Source organism: Meriones unguiculatus, chromosome 4 (assembly GCF_030254825.1).
Source record: "Meriones unguiculatus strain TT.TT164.6M chromosome 4, Bangor_MerUng_6.1, whole genome shotgun sequence".
NCBI lineage: Eukaryota > Metazoa > Chordata > Mammalia > Rodentia > Muridae > Meriones > Meriones unguiculatus.
The window spans coordinates 60,047,338-60,074,138 of record NC_083352.1 but is presented as its reverse complement, the minus strand read 5'-3'; the positions used below and the strand labels follow the sequence as shown (position 1 = coordinate 60,074,138).

The 26,801-nt window shown below is 41.3% G+C and overlaps 1 protein-coding gene and 1 long non-coding RNA gene across 2 annotated transcripts in view; one reads left to right on the top strand and one right to left on the bottom strand.

Moving 5' to 3' along the window:
* Naf1 (nuclear assembly factor 1 ribonucleoprotein) overlaps positions 1-10,218 on the bottom strand; it is a 34,392-nt gene extending 24,174 nt beyond the window's left edge. The window contains exons 1-2 of the mRNA XM_021659717.2: positions 9,971-10,218; positions 6,051-6,213 (exon numbers count right to left, since the gene is read on the bottom strand). Of these exons, the coding sequence (XP_021515392.1) occupies positions 6,051-6,213; positions 9,971-10,218 (411 nt within the window). The remainder of the gene's footprint in view (positions 1-6,050; positions 6,214-9,970) is intronic.
* Positions 10,219-10,334: 116 nt separating this feature from the next.
* The window catches only part of LOC132653640 (uncharacterized), a 30,649-nt gene continuing 14,182 nt past the window's right edge, over positions 10,335-26,801 (top strand). The window contains exons 1-2 of the long non-coding RNA XR_009591401.1: positions 10,335-10,500; positions 20,067-20,119. This is a non-coding gene — a long non-coding RNA (uncharacterized LOC132653640). The remainder of the gene's footprint in view (positions 10,501-20,066; positions 20,120-26,801) is intronic.

The following is a 26,801-nucleotide window of genomic DNA, read 5'->3' as shown; positions in this document are numbered from 1 at the left end:
AACATGTTAATAAATGTAATAAATAAACAAAACAAAAACCTAATAGTACTGTCCCAAAATAAAAGAAATAAAACACTAGCCAGTCAAGGGAACCAACAAGAAAATGAGGTATTTAAAGGGAGGGATAGAGAAATCCACAAAGCTGGAATGCAAGAGATCAATAAACAGCTGAACTCAGGAAGCAGCCAGGGAGGAAAGACAGAATCACATGACCTTCACTGAAGTTGGAAGAATGTCCAAGGGACACAAAAATACTGACCTAATACTAGACCCTCTCCAGCGTCATCAGTGTAGCATATCAATAGGTTGTGCTACTAGACAGGAGATACGTTTCCCTCGGGAATAGGCTCCCTGGAGGTCACTGGCAAAGTACCCTCTATGGCCACCTAAGCCAAAAAGACTTATTCTGAGAGTCCCAGGCTTCCTCGGTTGCAGGGTTGGATTAATAAGCTTTTTTACTGTTTCTCTATGATTCTTGGAACAGCACAATTAACTATTCAAGGAAATATATTTCTGATAGATTACTAAAAGCTTTAGCAAAAAGGAGTGGAAGGAAAATAAAATTTTAGGAGAGGTAATAAATCAGATTCAGCATCAGGAATTGCTTGTGGAAAAACCAAACATTGTAGGTAATAAAGGAGCAAGAGTTTTAGGTCTTTCTAAAGAAAATATTTAATCAGGATCTGTCAAGATGAATACTCTGGATATTCCCACTGCAGTAAAACTACTACAAAACCATTACCAAATACAGGTGTTTATGATGAGGCAGAAAGAAGATAGGTAAACATAGAAGGTCAGAAGGCTTTGTATTATACTATGAGTTTTATGGACAAACTGGCTGGAGCGTCCCCCTTGGTGCCTTATCTCTAAGGAGGATAGTAAATCCTTAGCAAGACAAACAGGAGGAATTCCCCACAGTGCTTATATCTAAGGAGGATTGTAAATCTTTAGCCTATTTGAATTGGGGGGGAGGGGAGGACAAAACAGTCCCTGGCCTCCCCCTCACTAATTAGTAGCGATAAAACTGCGTAAATAGCCATGAGTTTAAAGTTTTGTGTTTGCTTTGATTAAAAGCTTTAAGCCCAAGATTTTTTGCAGACATTGCTTTATATCAGGTTGCCCTTTCAGTTAAACTGTAAACTTTGTATTGTTGGTAGAAGTCTGAATGTTCCGGGAAGTATGTCAACTTCAAGGTGCTTCTTTATGTAATCACTATATAAAGTGTTAGCTTGACTTCAGTAAATCGCAGCAGATTCAAACACCCCATGGTGTGGTCTCTGTCTGGCAAACCACCTAACCTGTGCCTTCCTGATATCCAAACCTCTGATTTCCCACAGTGTGGGACCCCGACTGGGCCAGTCCATGACAACCTAACAGTTACCTAAATTCCCATGACTTTCTAACCCCAATTTAGAGTAAATCTTCTGTTTCCTTGAGGTGAGTCAAGTCTTTTCTTCTCACAATACTATGTTCAACCTTAGCCTAGCATCACAATCATTTCCGAATACTTGCTTCTACCAGTTAACACAGACCCTCCAACTGCAGCATCCCTTACTTGTCAGAAAAACATCCACCTGGCTTGCATGCTACAATAATCCAATCCTCACCCTTCTCCAAACACACATTCACACTCCTTTCCTGCTAACTGGCTTACAGACTCTCCCACTATCAACACTAGCCCACATGCTTTCCAAGCTTTCACTTCCTACACATTCTCACCTCCTACAGACTTGCCCACATACACAGGAATGACCATGAGGCTCATGTCCAAGCTAACTCATATGCATTCCACTGGCTTTGTTCAAGGCAGTGTAACAGATACAGGTAGGTTAAATTCCTCATTAAATACAAAACAAAACAAAAAACAAACAAAACGCATATTGGTAGAAAAACTACCACCCTTACAGAACAACACAGGGGCAGAGCAGGAAAGACAGAGGCCATACTATCTTTGGAATTCAGGACCAAGCTTCTCTCTCTCTCTCTCTCTCTCTCTCTCATTTTTTTTCTCCCCAAGCTTATCTCATGTCTTGAACTCATTGCATCCTTTCAAAGTCATAGTAGATTCTTAAAAAGTCAGAGATTTAGCCAAACCAGAGAAATTATGTCTCCACTACCTCTAGCAACAAAGCTGTGTTGTTTTTCCTTCCTAACACTGTTAAAGTAAAACTAAGTTAATATCTAATCAAAACACCATAATTTAAAATTAAAACCTTGCTGGGTGATAGAGTGCACTTTTTATCCCAGAACTCATTAAGTAGAGGGAAAAAAAAGGCTGTGAGTTCAAAGCCAGCCTCAACTACTTAAGTTCTAGACAGCCAGGGCTACGTAGAGACCCTGTGTCAAAATACCAAACAAACAGGGGTATAGACTCTGTGCCAAAAGCCTAAATAAACAGGGCTAAAGTGTTAAGACCATTGGCTGCTCTGACAGCAGACTGGGGATTCATTTCCCAGCACCTATATGCCACGTAACACCTATCTGTAACTCCAGTTCCAGGGCACAAAATGGCACACACCAGGCAATGTTCTCAGCTCTAAAAGACAATGTATTTAAAAATGGCCATCTTACCAAAAGCAATCTACAGATTCAATGCAGTTCTCATCAAATTACCAACACAATTCTCTACAAAACTTGAAAGAACAATTCTCAACTTTATACGGAATAACAAGAAACCCAGAATTGCTAAAACAATCCTCTACAATAAAAGATCTCCTGGAGGTATCTCCATCCCTGATCTCAAACTGTACTATAGAGCAACAGTAATAAAAACTACATGGTACTGGCGTAGAAACATACTGGTGGATCAATGGAATTAAACAGAAGACACTGAAACAAACCACACACTTACAGACACCTGATTTTTGACAAAGATACAAAGACCATACAATGGAAAAAAAAAAAAAAAAGATAGCATCTCCAACAAATGATGCTGGTCTAACTGGATGTCTACATGTAGAAAAATGCAGATATATATTTATCACCCTTCACAAAACTGAAGTCCAAGTGGATCAAAGACCTCAACATAAAACCAGATACACAACCTATTAGAAGAAAAAATGGAGAAGAGCCTGGAACTTAGAGGTACAGGAGACAACTTCCTGAACAAAACACAAACAGCACAGGCTCTAAGAGCAACAATCAATAAATGGGACCTCATGAAACTGAAAAGCTTCTGTAAAGCAAAGTACACTGTCGTCAGAACAAAACAACAGCCTAAAGACTGGGAAAGGATCTTCACCACCCCTGTATCTGACAGAGAGCTAATATCCAGAATATATAAAGAACTCAAGAAGTTAAACAGTTACAAATCAAGCAATCCAACTAAAAAATGGGGTACATTACCAAACAGAGCTAAAAAGAATTCTCTGTAGAGGAATATAGAATGGCAGAGAAACACCTAAAGAAATGCTCAGTGTTCTTAGTCATCAGGGAAATGCAAATCAAAACAACCCTGAGATTTCACCTTGCACCCATCAGAATGGCTAAGATCAAAAATTCAAGTGACAACACATGCTAGAGAGGATGTGGAGAAAGGGGAACCCTTCTCCATTGCTGGTGGGAATGTAAACTTATACAACCACTTTGGAAATCAATCTGGCGCTTTCTCAGACAATCAGGAATAGTGCTTCCTCAAGACCCAGCTATACCACTCCTAGGCATATATCCAAAATATGCTCAAGTATACAACCATGGTTCATTTGCTCAACCATGTTCGTATACCTTTATTGATAATAGCAAGATAGATGTTCCTCAATTCAAGAATAGATAGAGAAGTTGTGTTACATTTACACAATAGAATACTACTCAACAATTTAAAAACAATTAAACAATTTAAAAAGGAAATTATGAAATATGTAGGTAAATGGTAGGAACTAGAAAAGACCATCCTGAATAAGGTATTCCAGAAGCAGAAAGACACACATGATATATGCTCACTTATAAGTAAATATCAGACATATAGTATAGGATAATCATACTAATATCTGTACACCTAAAGAAGCTAAGCAAAAAGGACCCTGGGTGAGATCCTTAATCCTCATTAAGGCAAAGAGATGGACATTGTAAGACCGTAGAAACAGGGAATAGGGCAGGAGCCTACCACAGAGGGCCTCTGAAACTATACCCAGCGGGGTATCAAAGCAGATGCTGAGACTCATATCCAAACTTTGGGCAAAGTGCAGGGAATCTTATAAAAGAAGGGGGAGCTAGAAAGAACTGGAGGGGACAGGAGCTCCACAAGGAAAGCAACAGAACCAAAAAATCTGGGCACAGGGGTCTTTTCTGAGACTGATACTCCAACCCAGGACCATGCATGGATATAAACTAGAACCCCTGCTCAGATGTAGCCCATGGCAGCTCAGTGTCCAAGTGGGTATCCTAGTAAGGGGAACAGGGGCTGTCTCTGACATGAACTCAGTGGCTGGCTCTTTGATCACCTCCCCATGAGCGGGGGTGGGGGAGCAGCCTTACCAGGTCACAGAGGAAGACAATGCAGCCAGCCAGTCCTGATGAAACCTGATAGGCTAGGGTCAGATGGAAGGGGAGAGGACCTCCCCATCAGTGGACTGGAGAAGGGGCATGGGAGGAAAACAGAGAGAGGGCAGAATTGGGAGAGGATAAAGGAGGTGTCTACAGCTGGGATACAAAGTGAATAAACTGTAATAAATTAAAAAAAAATGTTTTAAAAAGAAAACAATGTACTTAAAAAAAGTAATCTATATTTGAGCCAAATATACATTTTTCAATGATACTCCCAGCAATTAAATTTATCTCTGCTATATTCACTGTCTTTCCACTAGATAGCAGAAAGTAGGAATATAAATGCTTTTGTTTAAAGTACTTGGCATGTGTTACATGTATGTTATAATTTCTTAAAAGAACAAATGGAGAAAAGAAACCTATTTGCATTCATTCTGCAATCACCACTACTGCTGACCCTGAACATTCCATCGGAGGCAATTATTTCACACAGTACCAGGGAGATGCAAAAATCAGTTATGATCTCAGTCCTCAAGGAACAACGCTCCTGGTCTGTGTGGCCAGATCCTGTCTGATTTTCCTGAAATTCTGAGCATTCTATTTAGAACCTTCCACCCCTGCATATGAGCATGCATGTCAACACAGTAAGATTTTGTGTTAAATTTCAAGACTGGCAATGTTAAGAAATTCAATAAGGCAATTCAAACTATATATATTTTAAAAGTACTGTTTTTTTTAGGCCTCCTAGTTGTTGGTTTTCTAATTCGTGAACTTCTGATAGACCACCAGGATATAGGTAAACAGAAAAACATGGTTCCCTGCACTTTCAGGAAATACTCGAATATGAGCCTTTGTTTGCCAACATCGAACGTGAATTAAACACATGAACCACACACAGCACAATACTCCAAAAGCCTACCATGTCAAGCATAAATAAAACTTTTTACTATGAGCAACAATATTGGTAATCCAGCCAAGAAATACACAGCCTTCAAATTTCATATTAGTCACCAATTTAGTCTTTTACACTAATTACAGCTAATAATTCCCATACTTTTAAGAAGCATTGATAATAACTAAAGTACATGGACTAGACCCTAAACAAGCAATTAAGCCTGTACTCTAAGACTATCCTCTTGAATACGAGGTTTCAAACAAACTTGATATTCTCTTCTAAAAGTCAGTTTACATTTAAAATAACCCCACAAAAAAATTTTGCCATCAGCCTTAGTGAGGTGCCAATATAACACATTTCATATAAACCACTTGTTTCCCATTGTTTTGATAGTGCTAGAGGGCCTTGGGTTTTCATGCATGCTAAGCAAGTGGTCTAAAACTGACTGACCTGTGTCCAGCCTAGACAGTCTTCTAAAGAACTGATACAAGTCACTAAAATAAAGGCAACGCCCCAACATGACTATCAGTTAAGTATCAACTGTCAGGCTTAGAAGCAGCCTTAGAAACTTTCCACATTTCTTTTATACAAGAATGTCAAAGTTTGGCAGATGTACAAGCAAAAAGCCAAGACAAAGCACTAAATTTATGGAGCAATTAATGTAAATACTTACATTAAGAAGCAACTCATCTTTTGTTTTAAGAGGGAAATTCTTATTGTCCTTCTCAACTTGTACATCCTCCTCTCCATCTGACAGCACTGGAGGAAGTGATACACAGGAGGAAGAGGAAGAGGAAGATGACGAGGAGGAACTTGAACTATCTGAATCCGTTTCACTGTAGAGGAAAAATTGAAAACTTGGTCAGGTACTATGGTAATTAAAAAAAAAATGTGTTTCAGGTAGGAAACAATTTACTTTTTTTTGCTTGTCCAATTCAAAAGCTAACATTTCAAACTGACTTTGCTGGTGAGCTATTAGGGGGTATTTGGGCTTTCGGGTTTTGTTGTTGTTGTCTGATTATTTTATCAAGAGGCAGGAGTCCTCTGTGCAACTCTAGCTGTCCCAGAACTCTGCAGACCAGGCTGAACCGGAGGCCGCCTGGCTCTGTCTCCAAAGAACTGTGTTTAAAGGTATGTACCACCATTCCCAGCTTTTGTTGTTGTTGTTCATTTTTAATTCCCTGACTTAAAGCAAGAACAGAGCTCATTAGGATGGAAGGTTATAACATCAACATAACAGAAATGGCATGAAGAATAGTTAATTGTGGGATGAGGCCATTTCTGGCATCAGATATATTACTATTAAAAATATTGACACTAGGCCCTCTCTGGGCCGACAGTGGCAAGTGTTATATATCTCTGTGAGTAGAAATTAAGCACACAACAATCAGTGGCTAACGGTAACTCTAGGCAAAGCGCCTGTCTGAGTCACCAATAAGGAGTTCTTTTCAGTCATCACCTTGAAATTCTTCAAACTTTGCCATGATGATCATTCAATTCTGAAAGCTTTGGCTTGACTCAACCAGCCCCCTTACTTCAGCCAATTTTATGTGCTATTTTTACTCTGTCTTTTTTCTTTTCTCTGAACTTTTCAGGCATAATTCATTTCAATGATCTCAATCATCACCCACGTGCAGGTAAATGCCTCCATTTTCGTCCCTAACATTACAATTCTAGAGTCCTAACACCTAGGTACACACCAATCACAATTGTATGAATCATGCATAGCTTATATTTCCAACAAATTAAAAGCAAGGGGAAAAATCATTCTTACTGAATGAGTATCTTTCCCTCAATGTCTCTTTTTATTTCATGATTCAGTCTTCCATCCAGTCATGGTGGGTGAGACCCTGGCATCATTTTAGAACTACCTCATCCTCCGTCAATTATAACAGTCCAACTTCCTAATCCACCGTATTTCCTCATCTGTTCCCACCATTTCAGGACATCACTTCTCACCTCACATTTTCTGTAATAGCTGTATACAATACCAAAAATGCCCTCTGCCCACAATGACTCTTCATCCCACCACTGTTACTTTCACCTTCTCATTACCTCTCATCCAAATGAGCTCCTGCTTTTGCTTTAAAAAGAAAAAAATATTCTTGGACAAGAGATAGTAACAATTTTATAAGACTGCTTAGGATTTTGGTGAGAGAACTGTGTTTATACAAAAGAATGTCTACTTTAAGCCAAGCATGGTGGTTCATGCTTAAAACTTCAGCTCTCCTGGAAGCAGGAGAATCAGAAATTCAAGGTCATCCTTGGCTATATAACAAGTCTGCAGCCATCCTTGGGTGAGACTCTGAAGAAAATGCTATTTGCCTGTTTATTTTCTAAAGAGACAGAGAAAGGAGGTGTAAACTTGGATGGGTAAAGAGGATCTGGGAGGAGATGAAGAAAGTGAACTACGATCTGAATGTTAAATGAAAAAAATTTCAATCATAAAAAGAATGCTATGCTGATATATTTAATCTGCTGCCATGATGTCTGCAGCAAATTATTTTAAATGGCCCAATAACATTCAACTAGTAGTATAAAAGTTCTGAGAGTTGTTAACCCACAATGGTAGCTGTACAGGTTTGTACTTTAAATATGTTAATTCTCCTCCAAAACATCTATACTATGAACAAGATAAAAAAAAAATATACCCCTTAGTATGTCAGCCTTAGACTGCCTTGAAATCAGGTTTCTAGTAACTTTTAGGATCCTAACTCTTGCCACTCCCCACATGGAGCCTAAATCTATCCTCCAAGTGCATGTAACTTTCCAAACTCCAATTATTTTCACTATTGTGAAATTATTATACTATTTGATTTGCCTAAAATTCTTCAGCCTAGAAACCATGTATTCTTCCTTGATAAATTCTCAACTTAAATACTATCTGCTATGCCTACTCACCGAATTACTTCCTTCCCTATTCCAGAGCACTTTTCCAACTGCTACTGGAGGCTGTCCACAACTTCTTTTGGGGTACGGGTCTATAGCTGAAACACTGCCTCCTAGAGGGAGGAGAGGGGCCTCGAAGACTCAAGAAACTAGTGTAACTTACAAGGCTCTGTCCCAAAGTTACAAAAGCAGGAAACTGCCAGGAGGAGGCTTCTGGCAGAGCTGCCACCTCAACAAGGAGCTCCAGGAATACAGCTTTTTGTCACCCAGGCTCCTACATACAAGCACAATAAGTGCATTGCTTGCTAACCTAGGCTTGAGTGAAACTGTTTCTTTGGCCTGTTACTACCCAGGATGAGGAGATGTCTGTTCATGTCTCAAACAAACAAACAAAAATCACACAATCACCAAAAACTTGAAATAAATGATTCTATTATCAAAACATTATCTATTGAGCATACAGGCAAAAAGTAGTGCCTTTTTTCATTTCTTCAAATATCTAGTACCCTCGGCCAGAAAGGGCCAGAAGTCCATTTTCAACATAATTCACTTACTCCCCTGCACCATATCCCGTGTTTGACTTCAGAACCTGCCTCCTGATGTGCTTCTGTATCACCTTTCCAGCAGTGCAACTGATTACAAGATGACTTTCATCTTAGCACTCACTGCCAAGAAACCACCCTGTTCATAACTGGCTTAACTCCACCCACCAATCTCTTCACGTGTCCTCCCTCCACTAGAAACCTATTCTCCCTTGTCTCTCTTAGTTAGTGGTTTCCTAAAAATGCCAAATCTCCTAATCATGTATGTATCTTGTCCTGCTCAGAAGAACACTGCCCCTCACCCCAGGGTTGCTCAAATATTTGTAGTTTGATACCATTCTATATTTTGGATCTTCCACAGGGGAAGGACATTGAGAGGAAATGTCTGTATAAAGCACAAAGCGCCCAATACCAAGAAACGGGTTAACAAATTTCAGACTCTTGCGCCCTATCTCAGTTCTACAGATTAACGTTGACTATCAAGAAACACCTTTAAAAGGGAAGGGTGGTGGGTACCTGCACAACCTGCACTTGAGAGGTGAAGGCAATAGCATCAGGAGTTCAATGTCACCCTTCTGGGATACATGAGACCCTTGCTGTAATGGGGAGGATCAACTTTGAAACAAAGTAGGGCTGCAGTGGAGGCTCGGTGGTTAAGTGCACTGGCTGGCTGCTCTTCCAGGGGATCTGGGCTGAATTCCCAGCACCCACATGGCAGATCACAACTGTCTGTAAGTCCTAGTTCATGGGTTCTGACACCCCCAAACTGACATAGATGCGAAAACACCAATGTACATAAACTAAATTGAAATATTAAAAAAGAAACAACTGACCCTCAAATTTGAAGGTTTGAAAAACCTAGACTCGATTTTAAAAGTACCAATTCCGAACTGAAACAAATTCAAAAGTTTTAACCCTAAAATATGCTAAGCTGAGCTGGTACGAGAATAACAGAGCAAAATATTCAACGAAACGTTCAGGTTTCTAGACTCAGGCTACTACCTCTACTTGTAACTCCCAGGACTATCAAGTTTGGGCAGGGAGTGGAAACCCCTGGATAGTGGCTGAGAGCGCGAGGCCGGGTACCCGCTCCCGGGACGCACGTGCGCTCTGCGCCTCTGCGGAGCGCGCGCAGTCCACCGCCGGGCCCCGGGCACTCCACCTGTCCGAGTCCGACTCCGAGTCCGACGAGAACGTGGCCTGCAGGCCCGGCGGCGGCTGGGCGGCGCAGCCCTCGCTCGGCGGCGGCCGGTCCGGGAGCGGCGGGCTTCCGCCGGCCTCGTGGCCCGGGGCGCGCTCGGCCTGCTCAGCGCCCGGGCGCTCCTCAGGGGGCGGCGGCGCGGCGGGGCCCTGGCCGGAGCCGCCGAACTGGAGCGTCTGCAGCTGCGCGGCGGCCTCCACCACCTCCATGGCGCCGCGCCGGCCGCCGACCAGCGCCGGGCTCCCCTCCGCACACGCTCCGCCCGCCGCGGCCCCCGAAGTCCCGCGTCTCGCAGGTAACCGCACGCGGAGGGAGCCGAGGACACGCCCCCCGGGCTCATCCACGGGACTTCCGGGAGGGCGGGGGACGTCACGTGACGAGCCGCACGCTCCCAGGGGCGGCGGGATTCTGAGGACGGAGAAAACTTGGCTTCCGCGCGGTCCTAAGTCCGCCGTCTTCGCTGATCTGATGAGCTGTGTCTCTCACTAAAGGTAAGCCTTTAAGTAGCCAGGCAAGGTGGCTATGAGGCTAGTACTTTAGTACTGGTTCCTGTACATGGGAATCCCGCTCCAGCAAGTCTTGGAAAGACACCCTTCGTGATTTCCCTTGAAAGTTAAATGAAGATAATCAGCACATTTACATTTTCCCTGTAAAAGAATACAACAGTTTTCTTTCTCCACTACTCTGAAAAGACAACAGCAGTAGTGAAGGGATTTTGCTGTTGATGTTATGACAATGTCTATATCATAGTTGATGCTGCTTCATAGAAGGGTGGGGTGACCCCAAATGCAGCATTTTAATCCTGGTATTATTTAGTCAGATTGTAAAGCACTCAAGCACAAAGGTTTATTTTTTATTTTTTAATTTAATTTTACAATTTATTAATTACATATTTCGATTGTAGCCCCCTCCCTCAACTCCTTCCAGTCCCATCCTTCCTCCCTCCCTTACTCCCCATCCCCATCTCCTAGTCCATTGAAAGGGGGGGTTCTCTTCCTCTGCCATCTGCCCCTAACTTATCACTTCTCATTAGTTATGCCTGAATCCTCTTCCTCTGTGGCCCAGCAAGGCCACATCACCAGGCTGAAGTGAGCAAAGAGCAGAAAACCAAGTTCATGACAGAGGCAGCCCCTGCTCCCCTTACTCAGGAAACCCACAGGGAGACATCCAAGCACAAAATTCTTAAGACTTGGGTAGAGAAGCCTGCTGCCTATAATCCCAGCACTTGAGGAGGCAGAGGCACTCAGAAGTTTGATGCCAGCCTGGTCTACAAAGCTAGTTCCAAGACAGCCAAGGCTCTACACACACACACACACAAATTGTTTCAAAAAACAAAAAGACTTGGGGTGAGATCAGAATTTTCTGGTTTTCTGGGTCTTCAATTAGATGCATCAATGCCTCACCTGATAATATTGTAACAAATCAATAGGCATACATATTTATGAAGGATTATGTAAATTTTATATATTAGTTATTGACAATTTATTGCAGGAGCTCTGTAAAAGACTTTCAGTTAAGTTAAAGAAGCATGTAATCCAGGCATCTCTGCACATTAAAATGTTTACAATCCAGTAGAGGAGTTTTAAAAGCGGAAGTAAATGCTTAGGAGATCATTGAAATATGGCGTAGCAGATTCAAGAGCACAGCAGTGGCAAGTTAAGCTTGGTGGGTGTGTCATGGAAACCCTTTCAAATGGAGTGCAAATTCAAGATGCTAGGTAGTAATACACTGATTAGACAGTGTTCAGGTAGCCCAAGTAAATATGCATGTCTTAAAATCTCAGTTCCACATTTTGATGAAATACACAATCTGGTGTAACTAAATCGCAATTTTCTTATCTTTAAAGTACAGACAAAAATACCATCTTACTTAGTTTAATGAACATTAAATGAGGTTGTATGGAGAGGAATGACTTGTCTAACATGCATTCATTGCACAGAAAAACCTGTGAAGCTGCCCAAAGCAAGGATTTATGAATAAGATGGATCATTGATAATGAGCGATATTGCAGAAAGACACAGCTATATTTTAGAAGGGGAGACATTTTATTCAGAATCACACTCAAAGTGGCAAAATTCCTGTTATCTTTGTTTCAGGATTTAGAGAATGGCAGTCTAAACTAGGGGGTAAGTCAATGAGGTGGAGTAAATGGAAATTCAACATCTTAAGACTGAAACAAGGAACTAAAAATTTTGTAACCTAGGAAGGAATAAAGAAGTCAACGTTGCCTATATAACTGGAGAAGTTGGAAAGTGCTATGAGTGTGTGAAGCTGGATCTGAGAAAGAAACAGCACTGCTGATTGAGAATGACAAAGGGAATTTAAACATAGAAGACTGGCATTCAATAGAAGGCTAAGATCTGAAACAGAGTTCAAGGATAATTCCAGAACTCATCTGTTCATTCGAAAATTGTTTACATATCATTTCTGTGAGCTGTGCACTGCTGTATAACCTATGTGTACAAGAAGATTAATGACAATCCTACTCAGAAAGAATTAATAGTTCAGTAGAAGAGGTAAATTGGAAGCCGGGCATGGTGGCACATGCCTGTAATCCCAGCACTCTCAGATGCAGAGACAGGTGGATTCAAGGCCAGCCTGGTGTAAAAGTGAGTCCAAGACAGCCAAGGCTATACAGAGAAACCCTGTCTCAAAAAGAACAATAGATAGATAGATAGATAGATAGATAGATAGATAGATAGATAGATAGATAGCAGAAAAGGTTCTTCTGGAAGACAAAAGATGTTTTGTAGTAGAGGAAGGTGCTATAGAAGCACATAATATGGTTTGTTTGTTTGAAACTATGTTTCTCTGTGTAGCCCTGACTGTCCTGAAACTACCTTTATCTCCCTTTATACATCAGGCTGGTCTCAAACTCACAAAGATCCACTTGCCCTGGGATTAAAGGCTGGGATTAAAGGTGTGCACAACCATGCCCGGCTCTTTTTTTTTTTTTTTCTCCATACTACGTATTTTTATGACAGAGAAATTTTTATGACAGATAGGGAAAACAGAATAGAGAAGACACTTGGAAAGGTAAGAAACTGAAGTATGCAGTCTTGAAAATAATGTGACCATAAGATTCACAAGAGCCAAACCTGGCTCAAGCACTGTCTTAGGGTTTCCATTGCTGTGAAGAGACACCATGACCAAGGGAACTCTTTTAATGGAAAATACCTAGTTGGGGCTGGCTTACAGTTTCAGAGATTTAGAACATTATATCATGGTGGAAACATGGCAGCATCCAGGCACACATGGTGCTGGTGAAGGAGCTGAGAGTTTTGTATTTTGATTCGAAGGCAGCAATGAGGAAACTGGTGTGTGTGTGTGTGTGTGTGTGTGTGTTCTTGAGCATTTAAGACCTCAAAACCCCACCTTCACAATGACAGGTTTCCTCTAACAAGGCCACACCTCCTAATAGTGCCACTCCCTATCTCCAAGAATACATGAATCTGTGGGGGCCATACTTATTCAAACCACCATAAACTTCTTGTAAGGTCATTGCTACAGATCAGTTAGCAGGGTGATGCTGCTGGCCTCAGAGGTTTCCAGAAAATAAGACCTCTTCCACACAGACATAGTTTTCTTGGACCTTAAAACAAAGCTCACCCTCATAACAGCAGCTTAGACTTCTCTTTGTGGAGCCAATATTTTTTTTTCCATGATCTTTTTTTTTTTTTTTTATCAGTTACATTTTATTAACTCTGTATCCCAGCCGTGTCCCGATCCCTCATTCCCTCCCACTCCCTCCCTCCCTCCCTCATCTCCACCGTGCCCCTTTCCAAGTCCACTGATAGGGGGGACCTCCTCCCCATTCATCTGATCCTGTTTTATCAGGTATCTTCAGGACTGGCTGCAAAGCCCTCCTCTGTGGCCTAACAGGACTGCTCCTCCCTTCGGGGTGGGGAGACCAAAGAGCCAGTCATTGAGTTCCTGTTAGAAATAGTCCTTGTTCCCCTCACTTTGGGAAAACAATTGGTTACTGAGCTACCACAGGCTACATCTGAGTGGAGGGTCTAGGTTATATCCATATATGGTCCTTGGTTGAATGTCAGTCTCAGAAAAGACCCTGTGCCCAGATATATTTGGTCCTTGTGGAGCTCCTATCCTTTCCCCATCAGACTAACTCCCCTTCTTTCTTATGATTCCCTGTACTCTGCCAAAGGTTTGGTCATGAGTCTTTGCTTTGAAAACACTGCTAGTTAGAGTCTTTCAGATGCGCTCAGTAGACTCCTGTCATACGTTCAATGCACATCCCATCTGTCTTTCTAAATGAGGATTGATCATCTTACCCCATGTCCGCTCAATTGATTATCTTTTTTAGGTATATAGATTTCATTATGTTTATCATATCTTATAGGTCTATATAAGTGAGTATATCCCATGTTTGTCTTTCTCCTTCTGGGATATTTCACTCAGAATGATCTTTTCCAGATCCCACCATTTGCCTGCAAATTTCATGATTTCCTCCTTTTTGATTGCTGAGTAGTATTCCATTGTATAAAAATACCACAATTTCTGTACCCATTCCACCGTTGATGGACATCTGGGTTGTTTCCAGGTTCTGGCTATTACAAATAGAGCTGCTATAAACATGGTTGAGCAAGTGTCCTTTTTGTGTACTTGAACAAACTTTGGGTATATACCTAGCAGTGGTATAGCTGGGTCTGGAGGAAGCACTATTCCTATTTGTCTTAGAAAGCGCCAGATAGCTTTCCAGAGTGGTTATACCAGTTTACATTCCCACCAGCAGTGGAGGAGGGTTCCCCTTTCTCCACAACCTCTCCAGCATGTGTTGAGTTTTTGATCTTGGCCATTCTGATGGGTGTAAGGTGATATCTCAGGGTCGTTTTGATTTGCATTTCCCTGATGGCTAATGAGGATGAGCATTTCTTTAAGTGTTTTTCTGCCATTCGATATTCCTCTGTCGAGAATTCTCTGTTTAGCTCTGTTCCCCAGTTTTTAATTGGATTACTTGGATTGCTGCTTTTCAGCTTCTTTAGTTCTTTGTATATACTGGATATTAGTCCTCTGTCAGATAAAGGGTTAGTGAAGATTCTTTCCCAATTTGTAGGCAGTCGTTTTGTTTTGATGACGGTATCCTTTGCTTTACAGAAACTTTTCAGTTTTATGAGGTCCCATTTATTGATTGTTGCTCTTAGAGCCTGTGCTGTTGGTGTTCTGTTCAGGAAGTTGTCTCCTGTGCCAATGAGTTCTAGGCTGTTCCCCACTTTTTTTTTCCAATTGATTTAGGGTATCTGGTTTTATGTTGAGGTCCTTGATCCACTTTGACTTTAGTTTTGTGCAGGGTGATAGATATGGATCTATTTTCATTTTTCTGCATGTAGACATCCAGTTGGTCCAGCACCATTTGTTGAAGATGCTGTCTTTTTTCCATTGAATGGAATTGGCTTCTTTGTCGAATATCGAGTATTCATAGGTGTGTGGATTTATTTCTGGGTCTTCTATGCGGTTCCATTGATCCTCCTTTCTGTTTCTATGCCAATACCATGCAGTTTTTATTACTGTTGCCCTGTAGTACAGCTTGAGATCAGGAATGGAGATACCTCCAGATGATCTGTTGTCGTACAGGATCGTTTTGGAGATTCTGGGTTTTTTGTTTCTCCATATGAAGCTGAGAATCTTTTTTTCAAGGTCTGTAAAGAATTGAGTTGGTATTTTGATGGGAATTGCATTGAATCTGTAGATTGCTTTTGGCAGTATGGCCATTTTCACAATGTTAATCCTACCAATCCATGAGCACGGGAGATCTTTCCATCTTCTGATATCTTCTTTGATTTCTTTCTTCAGAGACTTGAAGTTTTTCTCAAATAGGTCTTTCACTTGCTTGGTTAGAGTCACACCAAGGTACTTTATGTTATTAGTGGCTATTGTGAAGGGTGTTGTTTCCCTAATTTCTTTCTCAGCCTTTTTGTCTTTGGTATATAGGAGGGCTTCTGATTTTTTTGAGTTGATTTTGTATCCTGCCACTTTGCTGAAGGTGTTTATCAGCTGAAGGAGTTCTGTGGTTGAATTTTTGGGGTCGCTCATGTATACTATCATATCATCTGCAAATAGTGACACTTTGACCTCTTCCTTTCTGATTTGTATCCCCTTGATCTCCTTTAGTTGTCTTATTGTGGAGCCAATATTTTGTAAATGATCCACATCAAATTCAAAAGCCCAAATTCACAAAGCCCAAAAATGGTTTGCATAAGGACTCCACTAATCAGAAACTCTCCTACCTGACTGTATCTGTCCTGTACAGCTGGTCTGTTGATGTCCTTCCTTACAGTACTGGAGAATGAAGGCAGGACCTCCCAATAGCTTTTTCCAGAACTCTTCCACTGAGCCATCCTTCCAGCCTTACACTGTTCATCCTGTCAGGCCAGAAGAAAACGGGCACTTTTCAGCCAGAGTCTAAGATCATCTTTGAAAGGAATGGAAACAAAATGAAGAAATGGCCTGCAGGATAGCTAGGGAGCCCCAGGACCACTCAATACCCCCCGGCACTGCAGAGGGCTTTTCTATGAGTATGATGGTGAGTGAGCTAGGCCTTTAAAATGAGATACATAAATACATCAATCTGAGAAAACAGGAAAACTTTACAAGGGAAAATTAAAAAAAAATCAATTTCCTGCTTCAAACCCTAAATATTTGCACTAACATTAAAAAAAAAAAAATCTGAATTACCCAGCTTAGGTTTCAAGCTCTACTTGATCTGCATGCTATTTCCTGTTTCCTTTTTAAATTTCATTTCCTGCTCTCTCCCCCTCCCTTGTGCCCACCATGGTTTCTGGTTGTGAAGTCCTTCAGTCCTCCAGATTTATTCTCCATATGTGACCTTTTCCCTTTGTTTATTTTTTTTTTTTTGCATAATAACAAGAACTTTCTACTCAGTTTACCCAGGTAAGATTCTAGAAGAGACCTCTTAACCACTCAACCACTCAACCTCAGTACTCAAGTGTTAGTAACTGCCTACATGTTTGCTCGCTTTCTGTCCAATAACTTCAAGTTATACTTAAAAAATTATATACTACTTACTATATTTCTTATTCTTCATTGTCTCTTTTTCTCCTGAATCACAAAGTCTTAGGAACCTAAGAACTTTGTCTAACTTACAGCTATTTCTTTCTTGTGCAGATTATAAGAAAATTAGGAAGATTTATTTTTTGAAATATCTATTTTGTGTGTGCACATGTGTGTGGGCAGCTGTGTCTAGGGAAAGATCCAGTTCTCTCCTTCCATCATATGGATTGTGGAGAATTGAACTCAGTTCATCAGGCTCGAAAGCAAAGGAGTTTGCCCACCTGCCATCTTGCCAGACTCCTTATAGATATTTAAATGAAAGAGTAAAAAAAAAAAAAAAAGATAAAATATAAACCTTTCTTAGGCAATCGCAGTAAGGAAGATGGCTTGCAGATAACACATTAGATGCCACCGCAGGGACTTGTCCTCTTTAAATTAATACAACGATAGCTAAAAAAGCTAGTATTGCTGATAAAAATGTCTTGTTTCTGAGATGGAGACAATCTGGGTTTGGGATAAGAACTGTGCTGGTGCCTAGCTTTGAAATAGGTCACTCTTAAAACTGACGCTTTTTCTAAGTGCTCGAATGTCTCAAAATGTCCTGAATTTACCTCCGGTACTTCCAGAACCTTCCAGCCTACTGCATTATTTCTAATAGCTGCTAAACTTAGCCTGAAGTGTTTAGCCCAAGGCTAATTCTTAAGTTTTTGGCATCCGAATACCTGACAGAATCACCAGTAAAACTTAGGGAAGAGAATTTGCCTTGTGCTGAATTACAAGTCAAAGGTCAAATTTTCCATTTCAAAATGACACAGTATTTAAGGTGTGAAAATAAAATATAGGAAGACAATATTATATATTAACATGTATATTATGTTGTATTAGCAAATATGCCATCCTCTATACACTGTTAAGACTGAAAAGATACAAAGAAAACAAACAAACAGCAACCAATCCTAACTAGTTCTTAGGGTCGTTCCTCTGAACTGTGGATCTTGCTGTTCAAAAAAAGAAAAGGAGGTAGACACTTGTCACAGGGCATAGTGTAAAACCTTGGGCGTTGCCTTGGATCTTTGAATTCAAATCCACACTTTAATTGAGTTTGGTGGCTCTTGCCTGTAATCCCAGCACCCACTTGGGAAATTGAAGCAGGAGCATCCAAGGCAATTTAAGGTTAGTTGGGACTTGCAGCCTTACTAAGACCCTACTTCAAAAAACAGGACCAGGGCTAGAGAAGTTGCTCAAGCAGTGAAGTGCTTGCCTATGCAAGCATGAAGGCCTGAATGCCATCCCTGGAATCCACCTTACAAAAGAAACAAAAACCAGATGCCAAATAAATAAAAAAGGAAGAAAGAGCAAATGAAGGAAGACAAAAGGAAGAGAGAGAGAAAGAAAAAAGAAAAACTGTTCAGACAGGTTTGGTGTCTTAGTTTGGGTTTTATTGCTGTGAAGAGACACCATGACCAAGGCAACTCTTACAAAGGAAAACATTTAATCAGGGCTAGCTTACAGTTTCCACGCTGTAGTTCGTTCTTGTCATTCGTTCTTGTAGTTCGTTCGGTCTTGAAGCATGGCGGTGTGCAGAGAGACATTGTGCTGGAGAAGCTGTTGAGAGTTCTTGATCCTCAGGCAGCAGAAGGGACACAAGGAAGCAGAAGTCTATGTCAGAGTGTAGCCTGAGTATATATAACCTCGAAGCCAGGCCCCTCAGTGACTCCTCCAACAAGGCCACACCTGCTCCAACAGGGTCACACATCCTAATCAGGCTACTATCTGGGCCAAGCATTCAAATACATGACTCTATGGGGACATTCTTATTCAGACCACCACATTTGGTGTCATTCATATTAATGCCTTTTCTGAGGAGGAAAAATAAGGATAAGGACAGATCTTGGAGGCTTCCGTGGCAGTCAGCCTCACTCTACACAGTAAATTCTAGGCTCTTGAAAATCCTTGTCTCAAAGCTGGGCATGGTGGCACAAGCCTGCAATCTCAGCACTCAAGGAGTCAGAGGCAGGGGAATCTCAGGGAATTTGTGGCCAGCCGGGTCCACAAAGTAAGTCCAGGACAGCCAAGACTACACAGATAAGCCCTGTCTTGAAAATAACCAAATAAATAAATACCAATAAAAATATGTATTAAAAAAAATCTGTCTTAATGAAACATGGTGGGTGTTCAGGCCGTGAGTAGAATCAGGTACTGAGTATTTTATTGTTGGGTAACCAATGTACTTGGGTTAGCTATAGGTTCCTCAAACTCCCTTGTCCTGGATGCTCAGCATCTCTTCCTCATTTTGTCCCTGTTCTGATAACAATCCCACTGTCCTCTAGTCACTGTACAAAGTCCCAGCCTCACAAGTATTCTGAATGACTTTGCCTGAGTCACTTAGTTTTCTCTGTCTTTTCTTTATCCATTCAATCAGCAAATCAACAAATTTGTGTTAGGTATAATCCTAGAGATTGGGAAGAAAGTGACTAAGTAAATTAAAAAGCTCATGAGTTCAGTGGCACATGCTTGTAATCCCAGCACTTAACGGAAGCAGAGTTCGAGACCAGCCTGGTCTATAAAGTAAGTCCATGATAGCCAAGGCTACACAGAGAAACCCCGTCTCAAAAAAGAAAAAAAAAAAAAAAAGAAAGAAAAAAAGCTAAAGTAAATCTCATGTAACCCACAATGTAGTGTTTTGTTTTACATGGGAAATGATATGAGGGCCTATCAGAGATGCCCTACAAAGGACTAGAGTTGTGGGAGGCTGCCAGGTTGAAGAAATTGTGAGGAGCCTTGGATACACAAAACATTGTCTTCTCCGTCACACTGACCACTAGGCAGGCAGCCTCCTGAAGGAACCCAGGCACGTGTTAACACACAGGCCCCACAGAGAAAGGCACAACACACACACAGACTGGCACATAGGCTGCAAGGAAGAAGGCACAGAATTAGTTCCCTCAGTTTCTTCATCATGGCCTCTGGGAAACGTACAGCTCTGCCAGCTCTTGACCGCTCCAATCCTCACGGCTTGTTTTCACAGGAAGGTCGCCACTCCCTACGCGGGACTGACCAGTAACGAAAGAAAGCTCACTGGTAAGTGCCCTTGCTGCTTTTTCAGAGGAGCAGAGCCCAGTTTCTAGCAGCCACACCAGGCAGCTCACAACCAGCTGTCCATAACCACAGCTTCAGGGGATCTGATGCTCTCTTCTGGCCTCCAAGAGAACCTCCACGCACGCACGCACGCACGCACGCACTAAACTTTGCTAACTCACTTGCTTCCTACTCTGCTCTAATACTCGTGGGAGGTGACTCACCTGACTTGTGAGCCAGGAGAAACAGCTGCACACGTTGGCTACATCCGGGTACTCTTAAACTCTGTGCCGTGCAGAGGCTGCGTTCTGAAATACCCTTCATTATATACTAACACGTGCAAATGCATGACAGCGGTGTTCTCTGTGCCAGATACTGTGCCAAGCATTATATTAAATTTACTTTTCTCCGCAGTTAAATAGAATTATTATCTCTGTTTTATGAAGAAGGAAACTGAACCTTAAGAGGGTTTAATTAGTTTCCCAAGATTATATAGCCGGGAAAGATTTTGAATATTTCTGCAGAGGAAATCCTGAAAATACGGATTGAGTGACTGGGTAGAGAGGTCTGTCTAATCTCAAAAAGGCAGTTTTGCTACAGATCTAAAGTCAGGTTTTTCAGTGAAGTCACTTGGTAGTCTTCCTTTCCCTCCTTGTCTTCTCATGTGTACATGTGTGTTCCTGGATCTCTATGCACAGTCTACCTTGTTATTTGAAATGGAGTCCCAATAAATTTCTCAGGTTGGCCTCAAACTTGACATCATCCTGCTTCAGCATCCTGAGTAACTGTAATCATGAGTATGTGTAATGGCTTTAAGCAATTTTATCAATAACTAACATAATTTCCCCATCCAGGCACTCCTGAATCCTATTTCTAGATTGCTGTGTACTCCAGTGAGAAACAAACGCATGTGTTTATTGGAAACTCCAGGAACTATCACTGATGACCAGATAGATACAGTAAAGAGAAAACTACATCCAAATCGAATGTCTCAGTGCTAAATATGAACACCTCGTCCCTTTAGAAAGAAATGGTCCATGTGAATGTACCATTCTCCAAGGAGGGTATTTCAGGCTAGCATTGTCCAGTGAAATTTCATTTGTGGGAATGACCTCTGTCTGTTACTTATCAAGGCAGAACACAGCAGCCACAGTTGACTACTGAGAATTTTAATTACGGATAAGGTGGGTGAAACCAAAACCAATTAACTGCTATTTAATATTGATTAGTTTCAATTAACATGTTCCTCCAGGTAAGGTATAAACAGACTAAGTTCAGTAGATAAACCTATCCAGACCCCAAATCATATTTTCCTGAGGCAGCTACCATGCTGGATGATGACGTTTCAAGGTTTTGTAATCCCACTCAGACACTGTCAGGTGTTTCCCTTATGATCAAAGGCCCTGGTTTCCAGTGGACACTCATATGGTCAACTGTCATTGTTATTACACTTGTCGTCCAGTGTGATCCTTGCTGCCTCTGATTCTCACAAATGTCCCATGCTGAAGAAGCGTCACATTTACTGAATTTCAAGTAAATGTCCCATGGAAGCAAGGTAGTTTCCAAAATGTCCAGTGCACTGGAAAGTCAATGATCAAGTCACCAACTTATTTTTTTTTTCTTTAAATGTTAGTATCATTCATTTTATTCCAAAAGTATCTTTTATTTGCCTGAGGTAATTTTTGTCTTGGAGGTTTACTGCCTCATCTGCTAAGCTAGGCCTAGTCCTGGAAGCTTCTAGCCTCCATACTATCTAATCTAGGCCTAGAATGTTTTTACCTCTAATACGTAATGCTGAATAAGCTCACCCTTTTTAGTTCTTTCTGAACTCTGGCTGGCAGGTTCAACTCAACTGTTCTGGCTCAAATGCCTCTCCCAGCTGACTAATTCACTCAGGCTTCTCTTTCAGCCTCTGACTGAATTGCTTTGCTTGCCCTCATTCCAACTCTAGCAATTTGTTCTAATCTACTGGCTCCTTTTCATTCTGTCTTCACCGGTGTCTTGCTTGTCCTTTTCGCAACCTGTCTCTGTAAAACTGTCCTGGTAAAACTACTTTCTCTCTCTCTCTCTCTCTCTCTCTCTCTCTCTCTCTCTGTTTCTCCCTTTTAAGTAACCTCTCCTTCCTTTCTGTTCTTGTGAGAGTTGGGCATATTCTGTTCTGTTAAAGCTTTCTCTGATTCATCACATTGTCTTCCTCCCAATTAGACATTACTTTCACACATGGCTGCTTCCTTCTAACAACCAACATTACTTTCATTGTTTGGGATTGAAGGTGTATACTAAGCATGTGTCCGTATTCCCTCCAGAGTAGCCATGTTGCTGGATTAAAATCCTACATTTTCTCAAACTCCATTAAATATGATTGCCTACCCAAAACAACACAAAAGAGAAAAGTATGAGGGATTGGATCTGGGAGATAGCACCAGTAAAGTGCTTGCCACACAAGCATAAGGACATGAGTGTTGATACCAGATGCAAAGTTACATGCCTGTAATCCCAGTACCAGGAAATCTGAGACAGGTAGATCTGTGGACCTCCAAGGCCAGCCAGTTTAGCCCTGGATTCAGTGAGAGACTCTGTTTTAAAAACTTAGGGGGAGAACCACCGAGGGAGACACTCAGCACCGACCCCCAGCCTCCATACACACATACATATGCACACACAAAGTAAGACAGAACGATTACTCCCTAAGGCCAGTTTAATGGGATGGTGGAGGAAAACATACAGCTGATCTTTTCTTTCTTTTTCTTTTCTTTTCCTGTCTTTTTTTTTCTTTCTTTCTTTCTTTTGGATTTTATCTTTCTTTATTCACCACTAAGTTGTTTTTTTTTCCTTTTTTTATAATTTTTATTTCTTTATACTAATCACAGGTTATTTACTTTGTATCCCAGCTGTAGCCCCCTCTGTCATTCTCCCCCAATCCTCCCTCCCTCCCTCATCTCCCCCCTGTCCCTTTCCAAGTCCACTGATAGGAGAGGTCTTCCTCCCCTTTCATCTGACCCTAGCTTATCAGGTGTCCTCAGGACTGGCTGCAATGTCCTCCTTTGTGGCCTAGCAAGGCTGCTCCTCCCTCGGGGCGGGGGTTGGGGAGAGGAGGTCAAAGAGCCCACCATTGAATTCATGTCAGAAACAGTCCTTGTTCCTCTTACTAGGGAACCGACTTGGATAGCGAGATACCATGAGCTACATCCAAGCAGGGGTTCTAGGTTATATCCATACATGGTCCTTGGCTGGAGAAACAGTCTCATCACCAGTGTATTTTTTAAATATATTTTAATTAAAAGAAAATGTCCTAATGTTCTGCCCTCTCCCTTTTCTCCTTCCATCCCTTCCCAGCTACCCTCCCTCCATTTCCTCCCATGTCCCCCATCTCTAGTGGATAGTCTCTTCTTTAATTATTATTGTTGCATACCAATGTCTCAGCAGATTTTATTCATATATTTGTAGAAAGCTGCTTTTTATATGCCATCAGTCCTCCACATTTCAAATAACAGGCATGCACGGTTACATAAGCATAGTCCTCCACATTGCAAATGATAGGCACACATGAACACATAAGCATAGGTCTCAGACCTGTCTATCATCTGCTAATCAAAACACAGGAGCCATCCTGCCATACTCTTAAGACTCCACAAACTCACCAGCAGCATGCCTCTTTGAGCGTAGAAGGCAATTCAAGCCAAGACACAAACTGGTACAAAAAGTTCCCCACACCAGAGACAGTATTTGCCTGCTTAGCACATGACAAAATATATTCTATCCAAATCCATTCCCAGTCCCCAACTCCAATGCCTCACTAGGGTATGATCCTGATGAGCCCAGTCCCACAGGGACCTACTTCCTGTCTGGTTTAGTACCATTCTATTGCCATGACCAAGCCAACACTTATAAAAGAAAGCATTTAATTGGGCCTTGATTACAACTTCAGAGGCTTAGTCTGTTATCATTATGGTGGAAAACACAACAACACAGCAGCAGGAATAGCAGGCAGGCGTACTGCTAGCAACATATTTGAGAGAGCTGTATCCTGAGCCACAGGGAGAGAGAGAGAGAGAGAGAGAGAGAGACTAGACTTGGCATTTTTTTCTTTTTCATAATAATTACAGTTTAGTCACTTTGTTGGCATGGGCCTTTGAAACCTCAAAGCCCCCCCTCAGTGAAACAATTCCTCCAACAAGACCATACCTCTTAATTCTTTTAATCCTTTCAGATAATGTCAGGGTGAATAAGCATTCAAATATTTGTGCCTATAAGGGCCATTCTTAAACAAACCAGCACAATGCCTAAAACCTATCCCAGATTAGCTACTATGAAGGGAGCAAGGGAGGGATGGAAGAGTGGTTATACTCTTCCTGCAAGTCAGTTTGCAATAGACTTAGGGTTTCAGGTTAAAGGATTCTGTGACATGCTGAACACAAATAATGCTTTGTAGTCTCCTCTGCAGGTCAGGCTGGCCTTAAACTCTAGACCCCTTTGCCTCCATTTCTCAAGTGTTGAGATTGTTTTTTTTTTTTTTTTTTCATGTTTTATTCTTCTTGGAACTTCTTTGTAAAATTAACCCCAATTTTCATCTCAGTTTTGTGTTAATGTTTCAGGTCTATTTGTCCTTTGGGCACTGTCTTAGTTAGGGTTCCTATGGCTGTGATGAAACACCATGACCAAAGCAAGTTGGGGAGAAAAGAGTTTATTTGATGTACAATTCCATCATTGAAGGAGGTCAGGACAGGAACTCAATAGGGTGGAAACCTGGAGGCAGGAGAAGATGCAGAGGCCATGGAGGGGTGCTGCTTACTGGTTTGTTCCCCATAACTTGCTCAGCCAGCTTTTTTATTTTTAGGACAAAAACAGAACCCAGGATCACCTGCCCAGATGTGCCCCTACCCACAATGGGCTGGGCCCTCCCACATCAATTAATTAATCACTAATTAAAAAAATGTTCTGCCCTTCCAGGCTGTAGTGCTCCACACCTCCAATCCCACATTCGGAAGTCAGAGGTGGTCCAATCTTTATGATTTTATGGCCAGCCAGGTCTACAGAGTGAGTTTCAGGGCAGGTAGGCCCATACAGAGAAACCCACTATTGAAAAACCAAAAATGAATATAGATAGATGATGGATGGATGGATGGATGATAAATTTGCCCTACGGGCCTGCCTATAGTCTAATTTTATTGAAACATTTTCTCAATAGAAATGGAACTTCTTCAACATGACTCCAGCCTGGGTCAAGTTGACATCCAGAACAGGAACTATATCGAAGTTGCTTTTTTACCCCCTACACATGTCAGCAGTATTGTGGAGGGTTTCTCCTTCAGAATTAATCATCTGACCACTGCGAGGACAGAAAAGTAAAATTCTGCAGAGCGTATTGAGAAGCAATAAATAGCTCCTGGCTTCCAGAAATGAGTTGCAAAATACCTTTAGGATCAAATATTCTTTTGTTCTTTTAGTATTTTAATAATATAATATATGTAATGATAAAACAAAAACCAACCCTTTAGAATTGGACAATACAAACAAACAGAAGGGAAAGAACCAGGAGAAAGCACAAGAATCAACAATCCATTTGTTAACATTCAAGAATACCATAAAAATACTGAACTGGAAGCCATGACAAACACGGAGGACCTGCTGCAGACTCTTGAAGGCCCTGTGCATGCTGTATCAGTTCACAGGAGCTTTGATATACAAGATCTTGTTTTCTTGGTGTCTTCCATTCCCTCTAGCTGTTACACTCTTTCTACCTCTGCTTCCACAAGATTCCCTGAGCCCTGAGGGGAGGGATTTGATAGAGACATCCCATTTAGGTCTGAGTGTTCCAAGATCTCTCACTTTGTTTAATATCTGACTGTCTTTACATTTGTTCAAATTTGGTCATTTAGTCAAAGCTTCTCTGAGGGCTGAGCAAGACACTGGTCTAGGAGTATAGCAGAATATCATTAGGAGTCATTTTATTTTATTTTTATTTTTTATTTTTAGCAGAAGTTTTTGGTTGTACCCCAGGCCCCTGGGCTATCTAGTCTTTGGTTCTTGGTCATCCAAGCAGTGTTGGGAAAGGGTCTTAAGTTAAAATCAGATATTGGTTGGTTACTCTCAAAAGTGTTGTGCCACCATTTAGCTAGCATATCTTGAAGGCAGGACACCAGTGTAGATCAAAGGGTTTGTGGTTGGCTTGGTGTTTACATTTCTATTTTGGTAGCCTGCAGAGTAAATTTCTGTACCAAAGACACTAGTACATAGGGGGTGATGTGAAGGCTTTATATTGGCACCAACTCATTGTCTCCATGTTCAGTGGGTTGTGTAAATGTTGTCTTAAGTAATGGGGCCTTGCAGTCAGTTAGTGTATAGTTTTGGCAACACCCTGGGTTGCTTGGCTAACAACTCAATTAAATGTACCCCAATCTCAGTACTGGAAGTTTCATTTGTTGATAAGAGATGGCAATTTGGAGCTCTGTCTTCCCCTTCATTTGGCAATTTTATTTAGATCTATATTAGGAAATGGGAAAAGATTTTTCCTAACTACACATTGAATAGAGAGCTAATATCCAAAACATATAAAGAACTCAATAAACTAGATATTTTAAAAGCCCTGTTTAAAATGAAGTACAGATCTAAACATAGAAGTCTCTCTAAGCTGTGAAACAGTTAAAGAAGTGTTCAACTTCATTGGCTATCAGGAAAAATGCAA